The 22,648-nt window shown below is 37.4% G+C and overlaps 1 protein-coding gene across 2 annotated transcripts in view; it reads right to left on the bottom strand.

The window, feature by feature from the left end:
• PPIG (peptidylprolyl isomerase G) overlaps window positions 1-22,648 on the bottom strand; it is a 78,257-nt gene that overhangs the window by 40,240 nt on the left and 15,369 nt on the right. For both annotated transcript variants that reach the window (XM_043992510.1, XM_043992511.1), the window contains exons 2-3: window positions 2,772-2,832; window positions 1,873-2,028 (exon numbers count right to left, since the gene is read on the bottom strand). In XM_043992510.1, coding sequence (XP_043848445.1) covers window positions 1,873-1,933 — 61 coding nt within the window. In that variant the 5' untranslated portion in view covers window positions 1,934-2,028; window positions 2,772-2,832. The remainder of the gene's footprint in view (window positions 1-1,872; window positions 2,029-2,771; window positions 2,833-22,648) is intronic.

Genomic DNA, 22,648 nt, shown 5'->3' on the forward strand with positions numbered 1-22,648 from the left:
AGCACCGGCCCTGGATTCAGGAGTACCTGAGTTCAAATCCAGCCTCAGACACTTGACACTTACTAGCTGTGTGACCCTGGGCAAGTCACTTAACCCCCATTGCCTCCCCCCCCAAAAAAAAGAAAAGAAAAGAAAAGAAAAAGAGAAATGGTCAAAGGATATGAACAGGTAGTTTTCTGATGAAGAAATCAAAGCTACCTATTCCCATATGAAAAAATGCTCTAAATCACTATTGATAAGAGAAATGCAAATTAAAACAACTCTGAAGTACCACCTGACACTATCAGATTGGCTAAAATGACAAAAAAGGAAAATAATAAATGTTGGAGAGGCTGTGGAAAAATTGGAACACTACTGCATTGTTGGTGGAGCTGTGAACTGATCCAACCATACTGGAGAGCAATTTGGAATTATGCCCAAAGAGTGATAAAGCTGTGCATACCCTTTGACCCAGCAATACCACTTTTCCCCAAAGAGATCATGGAAAAGGGAAAAGGACCCACATGTACAAAAATATTTATAGCTTCTCTTTTTGTGGTGGCAAGGAATTGCCCATCAATTGGGGAATGGCTGGACAAGTTGTGGTATATGAATGTAATGGAATACTTTTGTGCTGTAAGAATCGATGAGCAGGAGGAGTTCAGAGAAACGTGGAGGGTCTTACATGGGCTGATGATGAGTGAGATGAGTAGAACCAGAAGAACATTGTACACAGTATCATCAACATTGAGTGCTGATCTACTGTGATGGACTATATTCTTCTCACCAATGCAATGGTACAGAAGAGTTCCAGGGAACTCATGATAGAAGAGGATCTCCAAATCCAGGGAAAAAAAAAAAAAAGAACTGTGGAGTAGATGCTGAATGAACCATACTATTTCTTTTGTTTTTGGTGCTGATGTTTTTCTATTTTGAGGTTTTTCGTCATTGCTCTGATTTTTCTCTTATAACATGACTAATGCAGAAATATGTTTAATGTTATTGTATGTGTGTGTGTGTGTGTGTATAAAACACCTATATCAGATTACCTGCTGTCTAGGAGAGGGGGGAGGGAGAAAAATCTGAAATTGGAAAGCTTGTATAAACAAAAGTTGAGAACTATCTTTACGTGTAACGGGAAAAAAAAATACTTTATTAATTTAAAAAAAGAAAAAAAAAGAAACGACGAGCAGGAGGAGTTCAGAGAAACCTGGAGGGTCCTGCACGGGATGATAATGAGTGAGATGAGCAGAACCAAAAGAACGTTGTACACGGTATCATCAACATTGTGTGTTGATCTACTGTGATGGACTAGATTCTTCTCACCAATGCAATGGTACAGAAGGGTTCCGGGGGACTCATGATGGAGGAGGATCTCCAAATCCAGGAAAAAAAAAAAAGAACTGTGGAGTATAGATGCTGATTGAAACATACTATTTCTTTTGTTTTTGGTGCTGTTGTTTTTCTATTTTGAGGCTTTTCCTCATTGCTCTGATTTTTCTCTTGTAACATGACTAGTGCAGAAATATATATATATATGTATATATATATATATATATATATATAAAATAAATAACCTACATCAGATTACCTGCTGCCTAGGGGAGGGAGAAAAATCTGAAATTAGAAAGCTTGTATAAACAAATGTTGAGAACTATCTTTACATGTAACTGGAAAAAAAAAAAGAAGAATGTTGCCTAGAAGTGATTGGGTCACACAGCCAGCATCTCTGTCAGAGGGCTGAGCTTGCAGTTAGGTTGTTTTCCTGGTTCCCAGGCCAATTCTTTATCAACTTACTCTACATTGCTTCTCATTTAATATATATCCACTTAAATATATACTACTTTAAAAAGATAAAAACAAGATTTAAAAAATGTGAAATAACTTCCTTACCAGGTAGATTGTTTATGGCTATGTCAAAAAAACATCGAGGACGTTGGACCTTTATTCCCATGGTTTCAAATGCTTCTAAACTACATTCAAAATACAGATTTAAATAAATCTGTATGTAACCAGCAACAATTTCTTGGCAATTTCTGTAGAAAAATTCTGGAGAGAAAAACAGAACATAAAAATTTTGAGGCAGTATTTACTTTAAACTATTTTCCTGAAATGCATCAAATAAGTTATCAGTTTATATGCTCCCAAATTTTAATAGATCATAAAATAGGGGGAAATGATATTTTTTCCTCTTATGTATTAGGATTCTAGTTGATCCATTGAAGCTTTGCCATTTTACCTCTAGATATTAAAAAATGTTTCAAACACAATGTTCTTATTATGTATTTGTTGTAGTGAATAAAGTTATTAAGAAAATTTTACCACATGGATACAAACAACTTCTACTACAGTATTATTCTCATGCCTCATCATAGTATAGAAATAATTCTGGGTTATACAAATAGAACACAAAGGTTCTGACAAATATCAAGTCGGAATGTTTTTGAGTACAATGTGGACAATATGTTCTTTCATTTTTCCAAAGACTAGCCTACATCACTAGGCTGGATGCAGAGTGACAAATTATGAGCACAGCCATGCTAAGTTTCTGAAGACTACAATATGCACTGGTGAAAGAAGTGTTCATCTGGATACAATGACAAATTCTTCAAGGTATGCAAGTTATGTAACCATTCAATTCAATCCAATCAGGAGACTTTACCATAGTGATTCATATTGATTCCAATTTTGCAAATGAAAGACTAAATTGTAAACCTAATCAGTAAGTTACAATTTATACTCTAAAAACCTTATAAAAGAAATAAAAGAGATAACAAAATAACTAGATTTACCTTTAAACTGAGAAGACAAAAATCAAGGACAATTGATCAATTTATCCAATTCTACTTTCACCTAGAAAAAATGAGAAAGGTAGGATTACTTGATATTTTTATATATATGACACAAATATGGTGGGATTGTTTTGTTTTGTTTCTTTTTAAAATTATTTTGGTGAGGCAGTTGGGGTTAAGTGGCTTGCCCAGGGTCACACAGCTAGTAAGTGTTAAGTGTCTGAGGCCGAATTTGAACTCAGGTTATCCTGAATCCATGGCCGATGCTCTATCCACTGTGCCACCTAGCTGCCCCGATATTTTTATATATAAATATATATATGATATCTGTAATAAGAATGTCAAAAACATCAGAGGAAGATGGGTTCTACTGAGCATGCACTGCTGTGTCTTTTTTTTTTTGGTGAGGCAATTGGGGTTAAGTGACTTGCCCAGGGTCACACAGCTAGTAAGTGTTAAGTGTCTGAGGCTGGATTTGAACTCAGGTCCTCCTGACTCCAGGGCCGGTGCCTTATCCACTGCGCCACCTAGCTGCCCCTGTGTCTTGTTTTTGAAATATCTGTTATTCAAAAAATGAAAATATAGGCAAGGATCTCATTTTAGTGAACATCAATAACAATATGTTCTTTTTTTAAAAAGCACATTTTTGTTTATACTTTCATGTCCCAATTTTTATCCCTCCTTCCCCTCGCCCTCCCCTTCCCTGGGGTGGCAAGTAATCATATATAGGTTATACATGTATGGTTAATTAACATTATGTTCTAATAGGCTATTTTCATGTCTTAGCTGCAAGTTTATATTAATGCTGTTCTATTGAGGGAGACAAATTCCATGAAACAATAAATTCATAGTTCAGTTAGCAGAATAATCTGACAAAAATGTCATTTGGTCTAATCCTACTCTGACTCCTCACTGTAGGATATAGAGGTTACCCCCAGTTCTTAGAGGCTATACCAGCAGAAAAAAGTTCCAATAGGCTCTATCAAGCTAAAAATGTTTTGAACATATTATCTGTGGAGCAGCCTAAGTTCACTGTGACTCAATCACCAGGTGAACTAAAGGGTCATGAAATTTTTTGGGCTCAGTAATTCTTAAAGTCCATATGTACTAGAAAAAGCAAACACATACCTTTATAAAATTAGAGATCCTAGAAGTATTAATATATTGTTTTAGTAAAGTACATATATAACATGCTTGGATATCTATATAACAAAATTTTTTTAACAGAATCTGCCATGCTTTTTTTAAGTGCTTGATTTTCACTTTTTCATTTTCATAGTACAATGTAGACTGTTTCTTGACCCTAGGTACTCACTGCTAGTGAGGCCAAAAAATGATAACTAATTGTTTAAGGTACAGACAATGTGTATGTAGAATGCTTAAAGTTTTCCTGCAAATATATAAAATGCACACTGGTAGTTCAGAAAGTAACTAAAGGTACTTCCTCTTACTTACTATCAAAAATCTCAGATTTCCATATAAAGGTACTGCCCCAGACAATCAACTGTTCTGGAACAATCTTTTAAAAGGCATTAGGGGGGGCAGCTAGGTGGCACAGTGGATAAAGCACCAGCCCTGGAATCAGGAGGACCTGAGTTCAAATTTGACCTCAGACACTTGACACTTACTAGCTGTGTGACCCTGGGCAAGTCACTTAACCCCAATTGCCTCACCAAAAAAAAAAAAAAAGGTATTAGGGAAGTTGGGGAAAGAAAAAAGTAGAATGGAGGGTAGGACTAGGTCTTCTACAAATAACCAACATTTTGAAAGTTATGTTAAATTGCATTGTCTATCTTATTATTTCATAATCAAATGTAGTCACAGAAGGCTAAAATAAACAGGAATTATATACAGTCAGGCCCTGAACATTTTTTATGTCAAAAAAGTTTTTGATGTACCATATACAAAAATAAGGTCAAAATGGGTATATGATTTACACATCAAGGGTGGTACTATAAGCAAATTAAATTTAGTTAATTAGTTTATCTGTCAGATTTAAGGACAGAGGGTGAATTTAGAACCAAAGAAGACATAGAGAGCATTATAAAATATAAAATATTTAGTTTTGATTATATAAAATTAAAAAGCTTTTGCATAAACAAAACCAATGTAACTAAAATTATAGAAACTGGGAAAGAATTTTTACAACAAATATCTTTGATAAAGGTCTCATTTCTCAAATATAATAGAGAACTGAGTCAAACTGATAAAAAATACAAGTCATGGGGCAGCTAGGTGGCACAGTGGATAAAGCACCAGCCCTGGATTCAGGAAGACCTGAGTTCAAATCTGGCCTCAAGATACTTGACACTAGCTGTGTGACCTTGGGTGAGTCACTTAAACCTCATCACGCTACAAAAATAAATAAATAAAAATACAAGTCATTCCAAAATTGATAAATGGTTCAAGGATATGAACAGGCAGTTTTCAGCCAAAAAAAAAAAAAAAATCAAAGCTATCTATAGTCATATAAAAAAAATGGTCCAAATCACTATCGATCAGAGAAATGCAAATTAAAACAACTCTGAGGTACCACCTCATACTTATAAGAGTGGCTAATACAACAACAACAACAAAATGTTGGATGTTGGAGGGGATATGGGAAAATTGGGAGGCTAATCCACTCCTGGTAGAGCCATGAACTGATCTAGCCATTCTGGAGAGGAATTTGGAACTATGCCCAAAGGCCTATAAAGCTGTGCATATCCCTTTGATTCAACAATACCACTGCTAGGTTTATATCCCAAAGACATTCCAAAATAGAGAAAAAGGCAAAAAAAATATTTATAGCAGCCCTTTTTGTAGAATTGGAAATCAAAGGAATGCCCATCAGTTGGAGAATGGCTAAACAAGCTGTGGTATATGATGGTGATGGAATATTATTGTGCTGCAAGAAATGACAAATAGGACAATTTCAGAAAGGCCTGGAAAGACTTATATGAACTGATGTATTGTGAAGTAAGCAGAACCAGGAAAACCTTGCATAGTGATAGCAATATTGTTCAATGAAGAACTGTGAATGACTTGACTATTTTCAGCAATACAACGATCCAAGACAATCCCAAAGAACTAATGATAAAGCATACTATCCACTTCCAAAGAAAGAACTGATATTGACTGAAAGGAGAATGAAGCATGCTATTTTTCACTTCTTCCCCACTTTGATTCAAGTTTTCTTATACAAAATGACTAATATGGTAATGTTTTACATAATTGAACATGTATAACCTATATCTGATTGCTTATCACCTGGTGGGGGGGAAGGGAGGGAAGGAAGGATAGAATTTAGAACTCAAAACTTTAAATAAAAATGTTTATTATTATTTAAAAATCCCAAAATGAATGTGTTTTTAAAAGGCATCAAGAAAAAGGAAAATTTTAAACAACAAAAGCCCATCTAAATCTCCAGATAGAAAGAATTTCCAGAGAACTCTTAAAGCAGGTTTGAATTTTTTTTTTTGCAGGGCAATGGGGGTTAAGTGACTTGCCCAGGGTCACACAGCTAGTAAGTGTCAAGTGTCTGAGGCCGGATTTGAACTCAGGTACTCCTGAATCCAGGGCCGGTGCTTCATCCACTGCGCCACCTAGCTGTCCCCCAGGTTTGAATTTTTAACAAAGTTTGTGTTGAGAATAACACCACATAGACCTTCAAAAATGTTAAAATCAGATTAAAACTACAAATAAATCTAGTTTCTATTAAAACAACATACATACAAAACACCCTTCTGCGATCCTCCATTAAAAATTAACTGGGAGCAAAGTAAATATACCCAGAATGAATTCTATGGGCGCCCCCCCCCCACACCCTCAGTTTGTGGCCAGAGAATTCATGGTTCTAGGATCCCCAAAATAAGCTAATTTCAGTTCTTGATACTTGCTAGCTGTGTGACCCTGGGCAAGTAACTTAACCCTCACTGCCCCACTCCCCCAACATCCCCAAAAAGTTGCAGAATGGGAATTGGATTTATACGTAATCTTCAGAGTAAGCATAGGAGAAAACATCACCTAAAACAACATGAACTTCTAGTTAGCGGGTGGGAGGTGGGGATTAACCTGACCTTTCTCTGAGAATTTCTCCCCCTCCCCCATCCAGATGTAGTTACTATATCAAGTTTTCTCCAAAGCAACACTGTCAAAATAGTTTCTGTAACATGATACAGGTAACAAGACTTCACAGACACCAAGCAAAATATCGTTTTCCAGTGCTTAAAAGGAAAAAAAAAATTGGCTCTGATCTGCTACAGTAAGAACAGTCTACTTTTTCAATTTTATCTTCAACTATTCTAGCCATATTTTTGCCATGTTATTTCCTGCTTTTCTTCACTTTTGTTCATGGTACTATACTCTGAGCAACTCCCTCACATGTAATTCACAGCCATAGGGGGAATAATGGATTTGGAGTCAGAAAGACCTGTGTTTTGCTGCTCATGGCTTATATGACCTTGGCAAAATCACAACCATTCTGGGCCTCAATTTCCTAATCTGTAAAATGCAGAAGCTGGGCTAGATGAGGTCTGTGGTTCCTTCTAGCTCTAAATTTGGGATCCTATGATCCCTAATATTGATGTAGAAAAGGATCACCCCCCCTTTTTTTTTTTGGTGAGGCACTTGGGGTTAAGTGACTTGCCCAGGGTCACACAGCCAGTAAGTATTAAGTGTCTGAGGCTGGATTTGAACTCAGGTCCTCCTGACTCCAGGGCCAGTGCTCTATCTACTGCGCCATGTAGCTGCCCCGCCCCCCATCACCCTTTTTTCAATGAGAAGTCTGGAGCCACTAAAAATATTTCCCATATGTAATTCGGTGTACTTTAAGCCTCTTCAATTATGTGCCCAGCTGGCTGTCCACCTGCAGAGTCTGTTCAAGACATATATCCTGATAGATCAGTACACACAATTGCAAATCGTAAGTTGGACAATAAGCATTCTTTATCTACTTGGTTTTAATGGTGTTGACAGAATGAACTCTTTTGAGTAAGAAACTTATTTAGGAGGCCCTGAAATGTTCTGGGGCCTGGTGCAATGAACACAATGGCATCCACAAACAAAAGCAGGCAGAGGGCCCCAGCATCAATAGGGAATGACAGTTTCATTTGTACACTGCCTTCGACACCCTCCAATAAACATCTCTGGTAAAAATATATCTTCCTACTGATATTAATAACCACTGGTCTGAACAGTTATTTGTTATTACATCTTTCAATCAAATATTAACAAGCGCCTATCATGCTAAGTATGAAAGAAACACTAAGAATCAAACAACCATGACTCCCCAAAAGTTTACACTCTAATGGGGAAGATAGAAAGCACATTTATAAGTATATACAGAAAAGATGCAAATAAATAGAAAGTAGTTTGGGAGAAGGGCACTAGCAGTTGGAAGTAATCAGAAAAGCTTTCACATGAAATTTAATGAGGTCACTGAATAAGAGCATAGTGAGAGAAGAGGGCCTAGAACAGTCTTGGAATACACCCAGAGTTAGGTGGTATAATCTGAATAATGGATCAATAAAGGAAACTGGGGGGGGGGGCAGCTAGGTGGCGCAGTGGATAAAGCACCGGCCCTGGATTCAGGAGTACCTGAGTTCAAATCCGGCCTCACACACTTGACACTTACTAGCTGTGTGACCCTGGGCAAGTCACTTAACCCCCATTACCCTGCAAAAAAAAAAAAAAAAAGAAAGAAAGAAAGAAAAAAGGAAACTGAGAAGTACTCAGAAAGGTAGGAGCAGAATTTGGAGGAAGTAGTATCATGAAAACTTAGGGAGGAAAAAATATATAGAAAGAAGAAGATGGTCAACAGTTTGAATGTAGCAGAGAGGTTAAGAAGGATAACCAGGCAGCTAGGTGGTGCAGTGGATAAAAGCACCCGCCCTGGAGTCAGGAGGACCTAAGTTCAAATCTGACCTCAGACACTTGACACTTACTAGCTGTGTGACCCTGGGCAAGTCACTTAACCCTCATTGCCCCACAAAAAACCCAACAAAAAACAGGGGGGAACTAGAGGCCATATGCCTGAATTATAGCAGCTTGGAAAGGGAGAGAGCTGGGAGCAGACCTAAGCTAACAGGAAATAATGCAGATAGCTCCAAGTCACAAAAATCAACCAAATGGATCCAGAAAACATACCAGACCAAATCAGCAAGAGATAGTCACAATAACTTTTCCATTCTGAATAAGCACAGGGATACCTGCAGAGAGGTCTAAGGACACAGAGGACCGGTCTGGAGAGGGGAGTAGCAAATGGAACACTTGAGTGCAGGGAGTGGCTGTGTACTAGGGCAAAAGGAGTACCCAGACTCAGGGCACTGCAACCTCATACATCAGACAGAGCTATTAAACTGTATATACCCTTTGACCCACTGATAGGACTATTATGTTTATACCCCAAAGAAAAAGGGAAATACATATACCCAAAAATATTTAAAGTACCTCTTTTTTTTTTTTTAAAGAAACAGGTTTGTTCCCCACCCCCACCCCCCGCCCGGGCAATGAAGGTTAAGTGACTTGCCCAGGGTCACACAGCTAGCAAGTGTCAAGTGTCTGAGGCTGGATTTGAACTCTGGTCCTCCTGAATCTAGGGCTAGTGCTTTATCCACTGCGCCACCTAGCTAACCTCTTGGAGCACCTCTTTTTGTGGTGGACAAGAACTAGAAAACAAGAAGGTACTTATAAAATGTGGAAAGGCTAAAAAAGTTATGGCATATTAATGCAATGAAATACTATTGTGCTATAAAAAAATTACAAAGGGAAAGGTTGAAGAAAAACCTGATTAAGACTTGTATGGACTGATGCTGATAAGTGAGGACAATTTAGACAACAACGATATTGTAAAGACAAACACCTTTTCAAAGTTTTACAAACAATGATCAGCATAATGACCAACTACAATTCCTGAGGATTCATAATGAAACATGTTACCCACCTCCAGATAGAGAGGTAATATACTCAGAGAGCAGGATAAGGTATAATTTTCTTGTACATAGCCAATGGGGGAATTTGTTTTCCTTGACTAGACATGTTTGTAGTAAGTTTAAAAAAAAAAAATTATCAGAGAATGTAAAAATTGGCACATGCTGGTGCACATCCAGCCTGGAACCTGGTGGAAGAAGAGGAGGAAAAATCAGGTCTGGGAAATTGGCTTGGAGAGTTAGGCGGAATTCTGGCGGTGCAGACACACGTGGCTGCGAGCTGGGAGGTCACCTCTTGGCAAAGGCCAGGGGAAGGAGGATATGGTGTCAATAATGAAGGCTTCTTTGGGGGGGGGGGGGGGCCAAGCCAATAAGGCGGAGGAAAGACATCAAACGCACAGAACTCTTGTTCATTACCCCAAAAACAGCAATAAAAGAACCCCTGGAGCAAAAAAACCCACAAAAATATGGGCTGAGATTATTTTCCAGCCATAGACAGATTAAAGGGGGCCCTGCTGAGCTACCAGTAAAGTCCAACCCTGCGATCCCACCGACAGAGACCCCAGGCACTCTGCACCAGAGGAACTTAATCCCCAGCCTCCGAATCAGCTGTAGCACCAGCATCTTCTGGAACTGAGCTTGCGGCTGGGTGAGAGGACTGAAAGGCTGGCCGAGGGGGGTTTGGGGGGAGGGGGAAGTGCAGGGGTGTCAGCAGGACCTAGGGAGGAATTCAGCTGTCCCTCCCCAGCAGGGAACCAGGAAGAAATCCTGAGTGGGCAGGAGGCCAGGTGGGGGAGGGGCACAGGCTCATTGAAGCTAAGAACTACAGGAGAGAAAGCTTTGCTGGTTGGTTTTTAGTAAGTAGGATTGAGGTTATCTCCAGACCAGAGAACAGGCCAGGGGAGAGAAAAACCTGCCCTCCCTCAAACCAAAATACCTGGGACCCTCTGAAGCTCGGGACAGTAGTATAGCCTAGAAGCAGGGCCCCCCAATGGGGAGTTAAAAGTCAAGTAAAAGGGGCAGCTAGTTGGCGCAGTGGATAGAGCACCAGCCCTGGAGTCAGGAGGACCTGAGTTCAAATCTGGCCTCAGACACTTAACACTTACTGGCTGTGTGACCCTGGGCAAGTCACTTAACCCCAAATGCCTCACCAAAAAAATAAAATAAAACAAAAAAAGTCAAGTAAAAGATGGCAAGATGAGCAAGCAAAGAAAGTTCAGAACTATAGAAAGTTCCTTCAGTGATAAGGAAGATCAAGGTGAACTCTCAGAAGAGGACATCAACCCCAGGGCCCCTACATCCAAAGCTTCCAAGAAAAATATGAACTGGTCTCAGGCTATGGAAGCTCTCAAAAGGGACTTTGAAGAGAAAGTAGGAGAGATAGAAGGAAGATTTAGAGAGAGGGAGGAAAGAATGGAAAGAGAAATGAGAGTGATGCAGGAGAGTCATGAGAAAAAAGTCAAAAGCTTGAAAAGTCAAATGGAAAAGGAGATTAAAAAAGCTGTCTGAAGAAAATAATTGCCTGAGAATTAGGATTGAACAAATGGAAGCTAGTGACCTTATCAGAAATCAAGACACAGTAGAGCAAATCCAATTGAATGAAAAAATAGAAGGCAATATGAAATATCTCCTTGGAAAAACAGCTTACCTGGAAAATAAGTCCAGGAGGGATAATTTGAAAATCATTGGACTACCTGAAAACCAGGACCAAAATAAGAGCCTAGACATCATCGTCCAAGAAATTGTAAGGGAAAATTGCCCTGATATTCTAGAAGCAGAAGGTAAAATAGAAATTGAAAGAATCCACTGATCACCTCCTGAAAGAGATCCCCAAACGAAAATCTCCAGGAATATTATAGCCAAATTCCAGGGCTCCCAGGTCAAGGAGAAAATATTGCAAACAGCTGGAAAAAAAGGAATTTAAATACTGTGGAGCTCCAATAAAGATAAAACAAGATCTAGCAGCATCTACATTAAAGGACTAGAGGGCAAAGGAACTGGGACTACAGCCAAGAATTACCTACCCAGCAAAACTGTGCATAATCTTTCAGAGGATAAAATTGGATTTCAATGAAAAAGAGGACTTTCAGGCATTTGTGATGAAAAGACCGGAACTGAATAGAAAATTTGACTTTCAAATACAATACCTTGGAGAAGCATAAATAGGTAAACAGGAAAAAGAAACCATGAGGGACATTAAATGGTTAAACTGTTTAAATTCTTACATAAGAAGATAATACTTCCAGCTCATAAGAACTTTCTCAGTAAGGAATACACAGAGGACACAGGTCTGAACTGAATATGAAGCGATGCTATCTGTAAAGCATTCATTTTTTGTTTATCCTTGTTCTTTGTGGGGCAAACAGGGTGGGGTGTCTTATGTCTGGGGCCGGATTTGGGCTTGGGGCCTCCTGGGTCTAGGGCTGCTTCGTCCACTGTGCCACCTAGCTAACCCATGATGACATCTTTAAAATAGGGTTGAGGGGTAAGAGGAATAGACTGGGGAAGGGGGAAGGGGAGAGGTGGACTGGGGAGAGGTAGCTTACATGAAGGAAACAAGAAAAAAAGCTTAACGAGGGGAGGGGAAAAGGGGGAAGGAATAGGGCAGTGAATGAACCTTATCATCAGAATTGGCTCAAAGAGGGAATAACATACATACTCAAGTGGGTATGGTAATATATTTTTGCTATGTGGAAAAGTGGGTGAGGAAGGAGATATGGGGGGATGGGAGAAGAGGGGAAGAAGGGAAGGGAAGTTTGGGGAAGAGAGCTGCAAAAAGCAAAACACTTTCGAGGAAGGTGAAGATATTCTGCTTAACAGCACACGTATGACATATATTGAATTGCTTGATTTCATAGGAGAGTTGAGGAGAGAGGAAGAAAAATTTAAGACAACAGAATTAGCTCAAAGACCTTAAACCTCATCAGAGTGGGCTCAAGGAGGGAATAAGATATACACCCAATTGGGAGGAGTAATCTATTTAACCCTACAAGAAAGTAGGAGGGGAAGAGGATAAGGAGGGAAGGGTGAATGAAGGGAGGGTAGAGCAGGGGAGGGGGCAGTCAGTAGCAAAACACTTTTGAGGAGGAATAGGGCAAAATAAGATAGAAAATAGAGTTAATATCATTGGAAGGGAATAGGATGGAGGGAAATAGTTATGATTGACTACAATGGCAAAACATATGGTACCTACTCTGTTGGGCTATTGTGAAGAAAATTCTTTATCAAGTTTAAGGTACTATATAAAAGTTATGATGAACAGGATGCTATCAGAAAAACCTGGAAAGAACCACATGAACTGAGGCAGAGAGAAATGTACTATATACAAAATAACAGCAATAATGTAAAGATGATCTGCTGGGAAGCACGTGGTTATTTTCAGCAAGGCAATGATCCAATATAACTGTGAAGGACTTATGAAAATTCTAATACACCTATAGAGAAAGAACTGATGGTATCTGAAAACAGATTGAAACACCTTTTTTTTGGACAACTCCTTAATCTGAAGTTTTGTTTTTATCTGTTTTCTCTCACAACCTAATGTAGAGGTATTTTTCATGAGTACTCATGTATAACTTACATTGAATTGCTTGAATTCTTGGGGTGGGTGGTGGGAAGGGAGGGAGGAAGAGAAGTTGGAACACAAAGTTTTAAAAAATTGATGTCAAAATTTGCTTTTACATGTAATTTGGAAAATAAAATTCTAAACAAGAAAAAAAAGAAAATGTAAAAATGAGACATACTAAAACTTATGGGATGGAGCTAAAGCAGTTGTGAAAGGAATACTTAGATTTTATCTAGACACAACAAAAGAAGGAAAAGAACAAATCAATGAATTGGGTATACAATTTTTTAAAACTTGCACACATCGGGGGCGGCTAGTTGGCGCAGTGGATAAGCACCGGCCCTGGATTCAGGAGTACCTGAGTTCAAATTCGGCCTCAGACACTTGACAATTACTAGCTGTGTGACCCTGGGCAAGTCACTTAACCCCCATTGCCTCACCAAAAACAAACAAAAAACAAAAAAAAACTTGCACACACAAAAAATAAAAAATCTTCAACTAAATAGTGAAGTGGAACTCATGAAAATTACAGAAGAGATGAATAAAACCAAAAGGAAAAAAGATCAATATACTGATAAATAAAAATAGAATTGAGGGCTTTTTGTTGGGGGGGGGAACCTAATAACATAAAAAGCTAGCTAAAGTGATTAAAAAGAAAGGAAAAGCAAACTTCATATAAAAAATGAAAAATAAGGATGTATAAAAACTGATGAGGAAAGAAAGGGAATGACTAGAGACTTTTGCCCAATTATATCTTAACAACACTGGTAACAGAAGAAATAAATACATTTAAAAATAGAAAATACGCAGATTAAAAGAAACAGGTTATTTAAATAACCTATTATAAAAAGAAATTTAATAAACCATAAATTAACTCCCCTCCCCAATATTTCTAGGACCAGGTGATTCACAAGTGAATTCTTTCAAACATTTGAAGAATTATTAATTCTGATGATACTATTTGCCATATTCCTACATAAACTGCTTGCAATTAACAGGAAGACACCCTTCCAATCTCTTCTATGATACAAAAACAATAAACCTAAATCAGGGAGAGACAAAGCAGAGGAAAAACAAAACAAAAATTATATGCTCTAGCAACAGTGCAAAATGTTAACAATAAATAACAAGTAGACTGAAGTAACATATGACAAAGATTATACACTGTGACTAGGTTGCGTTTATACCAGTAATATAGTTTTAGTTGCACACAAGGAAGATCATAACCATGTTAATAATATAATTAAAAACAATTCTATCAATGGATGATAAAAAAAAAGTTTTGACAAAATGTTAATACTTATTTCTATCTAAACTCCACAAATCAGAATATAAATGGATTTTTAAAAAATATAGCAAATGACATTTAAATCCAAGAGCAAATATTAAAGTGTAGAAAAGTTATTTTCCAAGGATACCTGTTATCACCACTACCATTTAACATAGTGTTAGAAATGCAAGCTATAACAATAAGAAAAATAAAATTAAATAATTTAAATAAATTAAAGGAATAAGCACAAAAAGAAAACTTTTTTTTTTTGCAGATGGTATAATGATAATAATAGATAGGGTTTAGATAGTGCTTTAAGGTTTGCAAAATAGTTTACAAATATTATCTCTTTGTGTCCTTACAACAACCCTAGGAGAAAAATGCTATTATTATCTCCATTTTACAGAATGTGATACTATGATGCACTTAGAGAATGCCAGAAGGTAAACTAACAAATTAACTGAAACAATAACTTTAGCAGAAGAGCAGGATATAAGAGAAATCCACATAAATAATAAGCATTCCTATGAATAAAAAGCCAACAAAACCCATTAGGAAGAGCCATAAAGGGGAACCCCATTCAAAATAAGTACTGAATGGCAAAGAATTGGAAATTGAGGGGATATCCATCAATTGGAGAATGGCTGAACAAATTGAGGTATATGAATGTAATGGAATAGTATTGTGCTATAAGAAATGATGAGCAGGCAGATTTCAGAAAAACCTGGACTTCCATAAACTGATGCTGAGTGAAGTGAGCAGAAGCAAGAGAATATGGTATACAGTAACAGCAACATTGTGCAATGATCAACTGTTAGACTTAGCTCTTTTAAGCAATACAACAATCCAAGACAATTCCAAAAGACTCATGTTGGAAAATGCTCTCCTCACTCAGAAAAAGAACTATAGAGTCTGAATGCAGATTGAACCATGCTATTTTCATATTTTTTGGTGGGGCATTGAGGGTTAAGTGACTTGCCCAGAGTCACACAGCTAGTAAGTGTCAAGTGTCTGAGGCCGGTTTTGAACTCAGGTCCTCCTGAAGCCAAGGCCAGTGCTTTATCCACTGTGCCACCTAGCTGCCCCCTATTTTCATTTATTTTTAAGTGTTTTTTTTCCTTTTGTTCTGATTCTCCTTTTACAATATGACTAATGTGAAAATATGTTTAATATGATTGTACACATATAACCTATATCAGATTGCTTGCTGCTTCAGGGAGGGGGGAGGGAAGGGAAAAAATCTGGAACTCAAATTCTTACAAAAATGCACATCAGAAACTATCTTTATATGTAATTGGGAAAAAAATAAAATACTTTAAGTGAAAAAAGTACAGAAGCTAATAAAATATATAGGAATCCATCTTCTATGATTCACCTAGGGTCTATATAAATCTAAATGTAGAACAGTTTCATAGAAATACCTAACTGGAGAAATATTAAGTGCTCACTGGCTGGTCCAGCTAACAACAACAAAATTATAATATTGTCTACATTTGCTCATTTAGTGCTGCACCAAACTCCCAATAAAGCTAGGGAAAAGAAAATAAATTCATATAGAGGAATAGGTCAATTATTCTAAAAGCAATCATCAAAAAAGTGGTAAGGTGGGAGAAAGCACTGATCTATCAGTACCAGATTTCAAATTGTACTATCACTGAAAAGACCTGGCTGATCAGTTAAAAAAATTTTTTAAAAAAAAGTTAATCAGTAGAACAAATTAGTTTGCACAAGATTCAGAAGCAAAGGCCTACACATGGGGGGGGACCCAAAAACTTTTGGCAAAATTGGACAGCAGTCTGACAGAAATAACGTTTAAACTTAACACCCCCCCCCAATTACACGTAAAAGCAATTTTTAAACATTCTTTTAATAATTGGCTTTCAGGAGCCTTTTTTTTTTTAAGTGAGGCAATTGGGGTTAAGTGACTTGCCCAGGGTCACACAGCTAGTAAGTGTTAAGTGTCTGAGGTCGGATTTGAACTCAGGTCCTCCTGACTCCAGGGCCAGTGCTCTATCCACTGCCCCACCTAGCTGCCCCTAAACATTCTTTTAAAAACAAACAAACAAAAACCCCGGGGCAGCAAGGTGGCACAGTGGATAGAGCACTGGCCCTGGATTCAGGAGGACCTGAGTTCTAATCCGACCTCAGACACTTGACACTTACCAGCTGTGTGACCTTCATTAAGTCACTTAACCCCAATTGCCTCACCAAACCAAACCAAACCAAACCAAACCAAACCAAACACGATTTGGGTTCCAAAATCTTTCCCTCCCCTCCCACCTCAGGTAGAAGGCAAGCAATATGATATAGGTTATGGATATGCAGTCATGCAAAACAGGAAATAACCTTTGGAATAAAGGAAGCTTAAAGGAGAGGGAAGGAAATAAGTATTTTTATATAGCACCTACTATGTGCCAGTTACTGTGCTAAGTAGTTTACAAATATTATCTTATTTGATCCTCACAACAACCCTGAGAGACAGGTGCTATTATTATTCCTATTTAACGATTGGAGAAATTTAAAGTTGAGGAGATCGAGGCAAACAGACATTAAATGACTCCCAAGATGACACAGCTAGCAAGTATCTGAGGCTGGGTTTGAACTCAGGTCTTTCTGACTATAGGCCCAGCCCTTTACCCTCTGCACCAACAGCTACCAAATAGACCAACACTTCATATCACATACTAAGATAAATTCCAAATGGACACAACTTCAGTATAAAAAAGTCATTATTATAAATAAATTAGAGGCACAAGGAAGAAATTACCTTTTAGATCTATGGTTCAGGGAAGAGCTCATGACTAACAAGTGATAGAGGATCATGTAAGACAAAATAGACAATTTTGATTAGTTCAAATTAAAGTTTTCACCAAAAAAACCTAATGTAGTAAACATTAGGTTTTGACAAATGGGGAAAAATCTTTGCTAGTGTCTCTAACCAAGGTTTCATTTCCAAAATATGTAAGGAACTGATTCAAATTTATAAGACCAAGAGCCATTCCTATATGAAAAAATAAATGTTCAAAGGACATGAACAAGAAGTTTTCAAAGAAACAAATCCAAGTTATCTGTAATCATATGAAAAAAATGCTCTGGTTTTACATGACCACATATATAACCTATATCAAACTACCTGCCTTCTCAATGAGAGGGGAAAGGAGAAAGAATTTGGAATTCAAAATTTAAAAAATGAATGTTGGGGCTGCTATGTGGTGCAGTGGATAAAACACTGGCCCTGGAGTCAAGAGTACCTGAGTTTGGGGCAGCTAGGTGGCACAGTGGATAGAGCACTGGCCCTGGAGTCAGGAGGACCTGAGTTCAAATCCGGCCTCAGACACTTAACACTTACTAGCTGTGTGACCCTGGGTAAGTCACTTAACCCCAATTGCCTCACTTAAAAAAAAATGAATGTTAAAAATTGTTTTTACATGTAATTGGGGGGAAAATTAAAAACAAAACATTCTGAATTACTAATAATTAGAGAAATGAAAATTAAAGTAACTTTGAAGTTAATGTCTCTCAACTATCAGGCTGACAAAGATGAGAAAAAAGGAAAGTTACAAATGTTGAAACGGTTGTCAAAAAACAGTACACTGTTAGTGTAGCTATGAATTGGTCCAGCCATTCTGAAAAGCAATTTGGAACTATGCCCAGAGTTACCAAAATGTGCATACCCTTTGACTGAGCTATAACCTCAAAGCAATCCAAGAAAAGAGGAAAAAGATCTACATATACAAAATTATTTATAGCAGCTCTTATTGTAGTAGCCCAAAGTTGAAAAATAAGAGAATGTTTTTGAATAACTAATAACTAAGTAGACTGTAGTTTATGAATGTAATAGAATACCATTGTGTCATAAGAAATGATCTAACCATTCTGGAGAGCAATTTGGTACTATGCCCAAAGGGCTATCAAGCTGTGCATACCCTTTGACCCAGCAATATTAGGTCTTTTTCCCAAAGAGATCATTAAAAAGGGAAAAGGACCCACATGTACAAAAATATTTATAGCTACTTTTTGGGGTGGCAAGGAACTGGAAATTGAGGAGATGCCCATCAATTGGGGAACGGCTGAACAAGTTGTAGTATATGAATGTAATGGAATATTATTGTGCTGTAAGAAACAATGAACAGGAGTTCAGAGAAACCTCAAAGGACTTACATGAACTGATGCTGAGTGAGATGAGCAGAACATTGTACACAGTATCAACAACATTGTGTGTTGATCAACTGAGATAGACTTGACTCTTCTCAGCAATACAATGGTCCAAGATAGTTACAAAGGACTCATGATGGAAAATGCTTTCTCCAAATCCAGGGGGGGGAAAAAAAGAACTATCGAATCTAGATGCAGATTGAACCATACTATCTCCATTTTTTTGTTTTTCTTTTTTTGAAGTTTTTCCTTTTTGGTCTGATTCTTCTAGCAGAGCATGCCTAATGCAGAAATATGTTTAATGTGATTGTACATATATAACCTATATTGGATTGCTTGTTGTCTTGGGGAGGCGAGAGGAAGGAAAGGGAGGGGGAAAAAACTGAAACTAGAAATCTTATAAAAACAAATGTTGCAAACTATCTCTAAATGTAACTGGAAAATAATAAAATACTTTTATGGAAAAAAAAGAAATGATGAAATGGAAATTTTCCGAGAAACTAGAAAGAGTTTATGAACTGATGAGCGAAGTGAGCAGAATTAGGTGAAAAATTTATATAGTGATAACATACTACTGTAAAGAAAAACAACTCTGAAAAGACTTTAGAACTTTGATTAATGCAAATCTCCTAAAGGATGAAGATAAAACATGACACCAGACTCCAGACAGAGAAGTGATAAAATGAATAGTTAGAAGGAGCCATACATTTTTGGACATGGCTAACTAATGTGGAAGTTTGTTTTACCAGCCTATGTCAATACACATTGACCCATTTGTTGTTGATTCTTTAACTTGCCAATGGAGGGAAGAAATGGGAAGGACAGATACATTTTTTAAATGTTTAAAGTAATTTTTTAAAAATTAAAATTAACCAGGATACACAAATTTGTTTCCATCAAAACAACAATCATTATTTGACAAAAATGCTGGGTAAACTGGAAAACAGTATGGCAGAAACTAGGTATAAACCAAAATCTCACATCTTATACTAAAATAAAGTCAAAATGGATGCATGATTTATACATAAAGGGTGATACCATAAGCAAATTAAATTTAGTTTATCTGTCATATTTATGGAGAGAGGAAAAATTTAGGACCACAGAAGATATAGAGAGCATTACAAAATTTAAAATAGTTTTGATTATATAAAATTGAAAAGCTTTTGCACAAACAAAACCAATGTAACCAAAGTTACAAGGAATGCAAAAACTGGAAAGAATTTTTGAAACAAGTATCTCTGATAAAGGCCTCCTTTCTCAAATATAATAGAGAACTGAGTCAAACTGATAAAAATACAATTCATTCTAAAACTGATAAATGGTTCAAGGATATGAACAGGCAGTTTTCAGACAAAGAAATCAAAGCTCCAAATTACTATTGATCAGGGAAATGAAAATTAAAACAATTCTGAGGTACCACTTCACACCTATGAGAGTGGCTAATATAACAAAAAAGGAAACTGTAGGATTTTGGAGGGATGTGGGAAAACTGGGAGGCTAATCCACTCCTGGTGGAGTTGTGAATTGATCTGACCATTCTGGAGAGCAATTTGGAACTATGCCCAAAGGACATAGTAAACTGTGTATACCCTTTGATCCAAAAATACCACTGCTAGGCTTGTATCCCAAAGACATTCTAAAAAAGAGAAAAAGACCTAATTGTAAAAAAATATTTATAGGGGGGCAGCTAGGTGGCGCAGTGGATAGAGCACCCGCCCTGGAGTCAGGAGGACCTGAGTTCAAATCTGACCTCAGACACTTAACACTTAACTAGCTGTGTAACCCTGGGCAAGTCACTTAACCCCAATTGCCTCACCAAAAAAAAAAAAAAAAAGTATAAAAAAATATTTATAGCAGCCCTTTTTGTAGTGGCTAAGAATTGGAAATCAAAGGAATGCCCATCAATTGGGGAATGGCTAAACAAGCTGTGGTATATGATGGTGATAGAATATTATTGTGCTACAAGAAATGACAAATAAGACAATTTCAGAAAGGCCTGGAAAGACTTATATGAACTGATGTATTGTGAAGTGAGCAGAACCAGGAGAACTTTGCACAGTGACAGCAATATTGTTCAAAGAACTGTGAATGACTTGGCTATTCTTAAGGGCCTATGACGAAAAATGCTATCCATCTCCTCAGAAAGAATGAAGTTAAATACAGATCAAAGCAAACTTTATTTTTCTTGGGTTTTTTTTTTTTGGGGGGGGGTGGGGGGTCTCTGTGTTTTCTTTTACAATGTGAAATATGGAAATGTTTTGTATGACTGCACATTTATAATCTATGGCAAACTGTTTGCCTTCTCTGGGGGCGGGGGGGGGGGGAAGGAGGGAAAGAATCTGGAACTGAAAAATTTTAAACAAATCCTAAAAACTGGGGGTTTTTTCCATATAATTGGGGGGAAAGACTGCAAAGGTAGGTTGGGACTAAGTTGTACACATCTTTAAATTCCAAAGAGTTTATATTTAATCTCAGAGGTGTTTGTTTGTGGGTTACTGGAATGTACTGAGTAGGGGGATGAAATAGTCACATTAATACTTTTGGAAAACCACTTTGGTAGCTGTGTGGAAGATGGATTGGAGTGAAGAGAGAGACTTAAGGCAGGATGATTAATTAGAAAGCTATTAAAATAGTCCAGGCAAAAGATGAGAGCCTGAACAAAAGTGGTAGCTGTTGGGAGTTTTAAAAAAATTGTATTTTACTTTTTTTCCAATTACAGGGTAAAGATAGTTTTCAACATTCATTTTTGTGAGATTGAGTTCCAAATTTTTCTGCCTCCCTCCCTTCCCCCTGCCAAAGCCAGCAAGCAATCTGATATAGGTTATACATTAGAATCATATTAAACATATTTTCACATGAGTCATGTTGTGAGAGAAGAATCAGTTCACAACTCCAAGGTGGTAGCTGTGTGAATGAAGAAGACACATATGCAACCAAGTTTTTATGAAGATATGAAAGATCTAGCAACTGAACATCCAGCTATATGGGGCGAGAGAGAATGAAGAACTGAGGATGATACTGTAGAAGGAAGTAAAAGGTTGGAAGAGGTCAGATAATGAAGGGCTTTAAAAGACAGAGGATTTTATTTGAGCCTGGAGGTAATGGGGAGACATTGGAATTTATTTAATGGGAGAAGAGGGGTACAGGAGAGCAGGTGACATTGTCAAAACTTTTGATTTAGGAAAATCGACATAATTGCTGAGTGGAATGAGGAGAAACTTGAAGGAGGAAGACCAACCGGAGGGTTACTGTAATCATCCAGATGTGAGGTGATAAGGTCCTGGACCAGAATACTGGCAGGTGTATATGAGAGAAATTAAGAAGATAGAAACCACAGGATTTTCCAGTGATGTAGGGGCTCACCAGTTGTTGACAGAGACCAAAAGGGACTCATACACAATACAGTCCTGAAATACTCAGGCCTTATACAATGAATCAATCATGGTACTGAGGGATCCTGAGCTTCTAAGAATTTGAATGTCAGTATGATGAACTTTGCTACAGTTTTTCTAACAACATTTGTTACAAGAGCTTAGAACACAAGCTGCTCAAAATAACTGCCTAGTTCTATTACACATTAAGCATAGTATAGTATCCACCATGTAGTAGATGAAAATCAAGTTACATATAAATTGTTAAAAAATATGCAACACGCTACTAGGGAAGTGTGAGCAAATTAGAACTATTTCCTTCAAAAAGAACATTGAGAGAGTTGTCATGACAGGTACAGAGAGTAAACAGTTATGTTCACCAAATCTAGGATATAAAGATAAAATATATATTGTAAAGTTGCTATCTAAGCTATACTGCCTAAATATCTAATGAGTGGTCACCAATAAATTAGAAGCTTTAGCAAGGGTTTAAACTTCTAAGCATTTATTAAGGAGCATAAGAATTTGGTGAAGAGAGAAAGAGGCCTAGATGCCTCCATCCATCTATTTCAGGGAGCCAGCATTTCTAGCTCCACTCTCCTCAAGGA

Source organism: Dromiciops gliroides, chromosome 3, assembly GCF_019393635.1.
Source record: "Dromiciops gliroides isolate mDroGli1 chromosome 3, mDroGli1.pri, whole genome shotgun sequence".
NCBI classification, from domain to species: domain Eukaryota; kingdom Metazoa; phylum Chordata; class Mammalia; order Microbiotheria; family Microbiotheriidae; genus Dromiciops; species Dromiciops gliroides.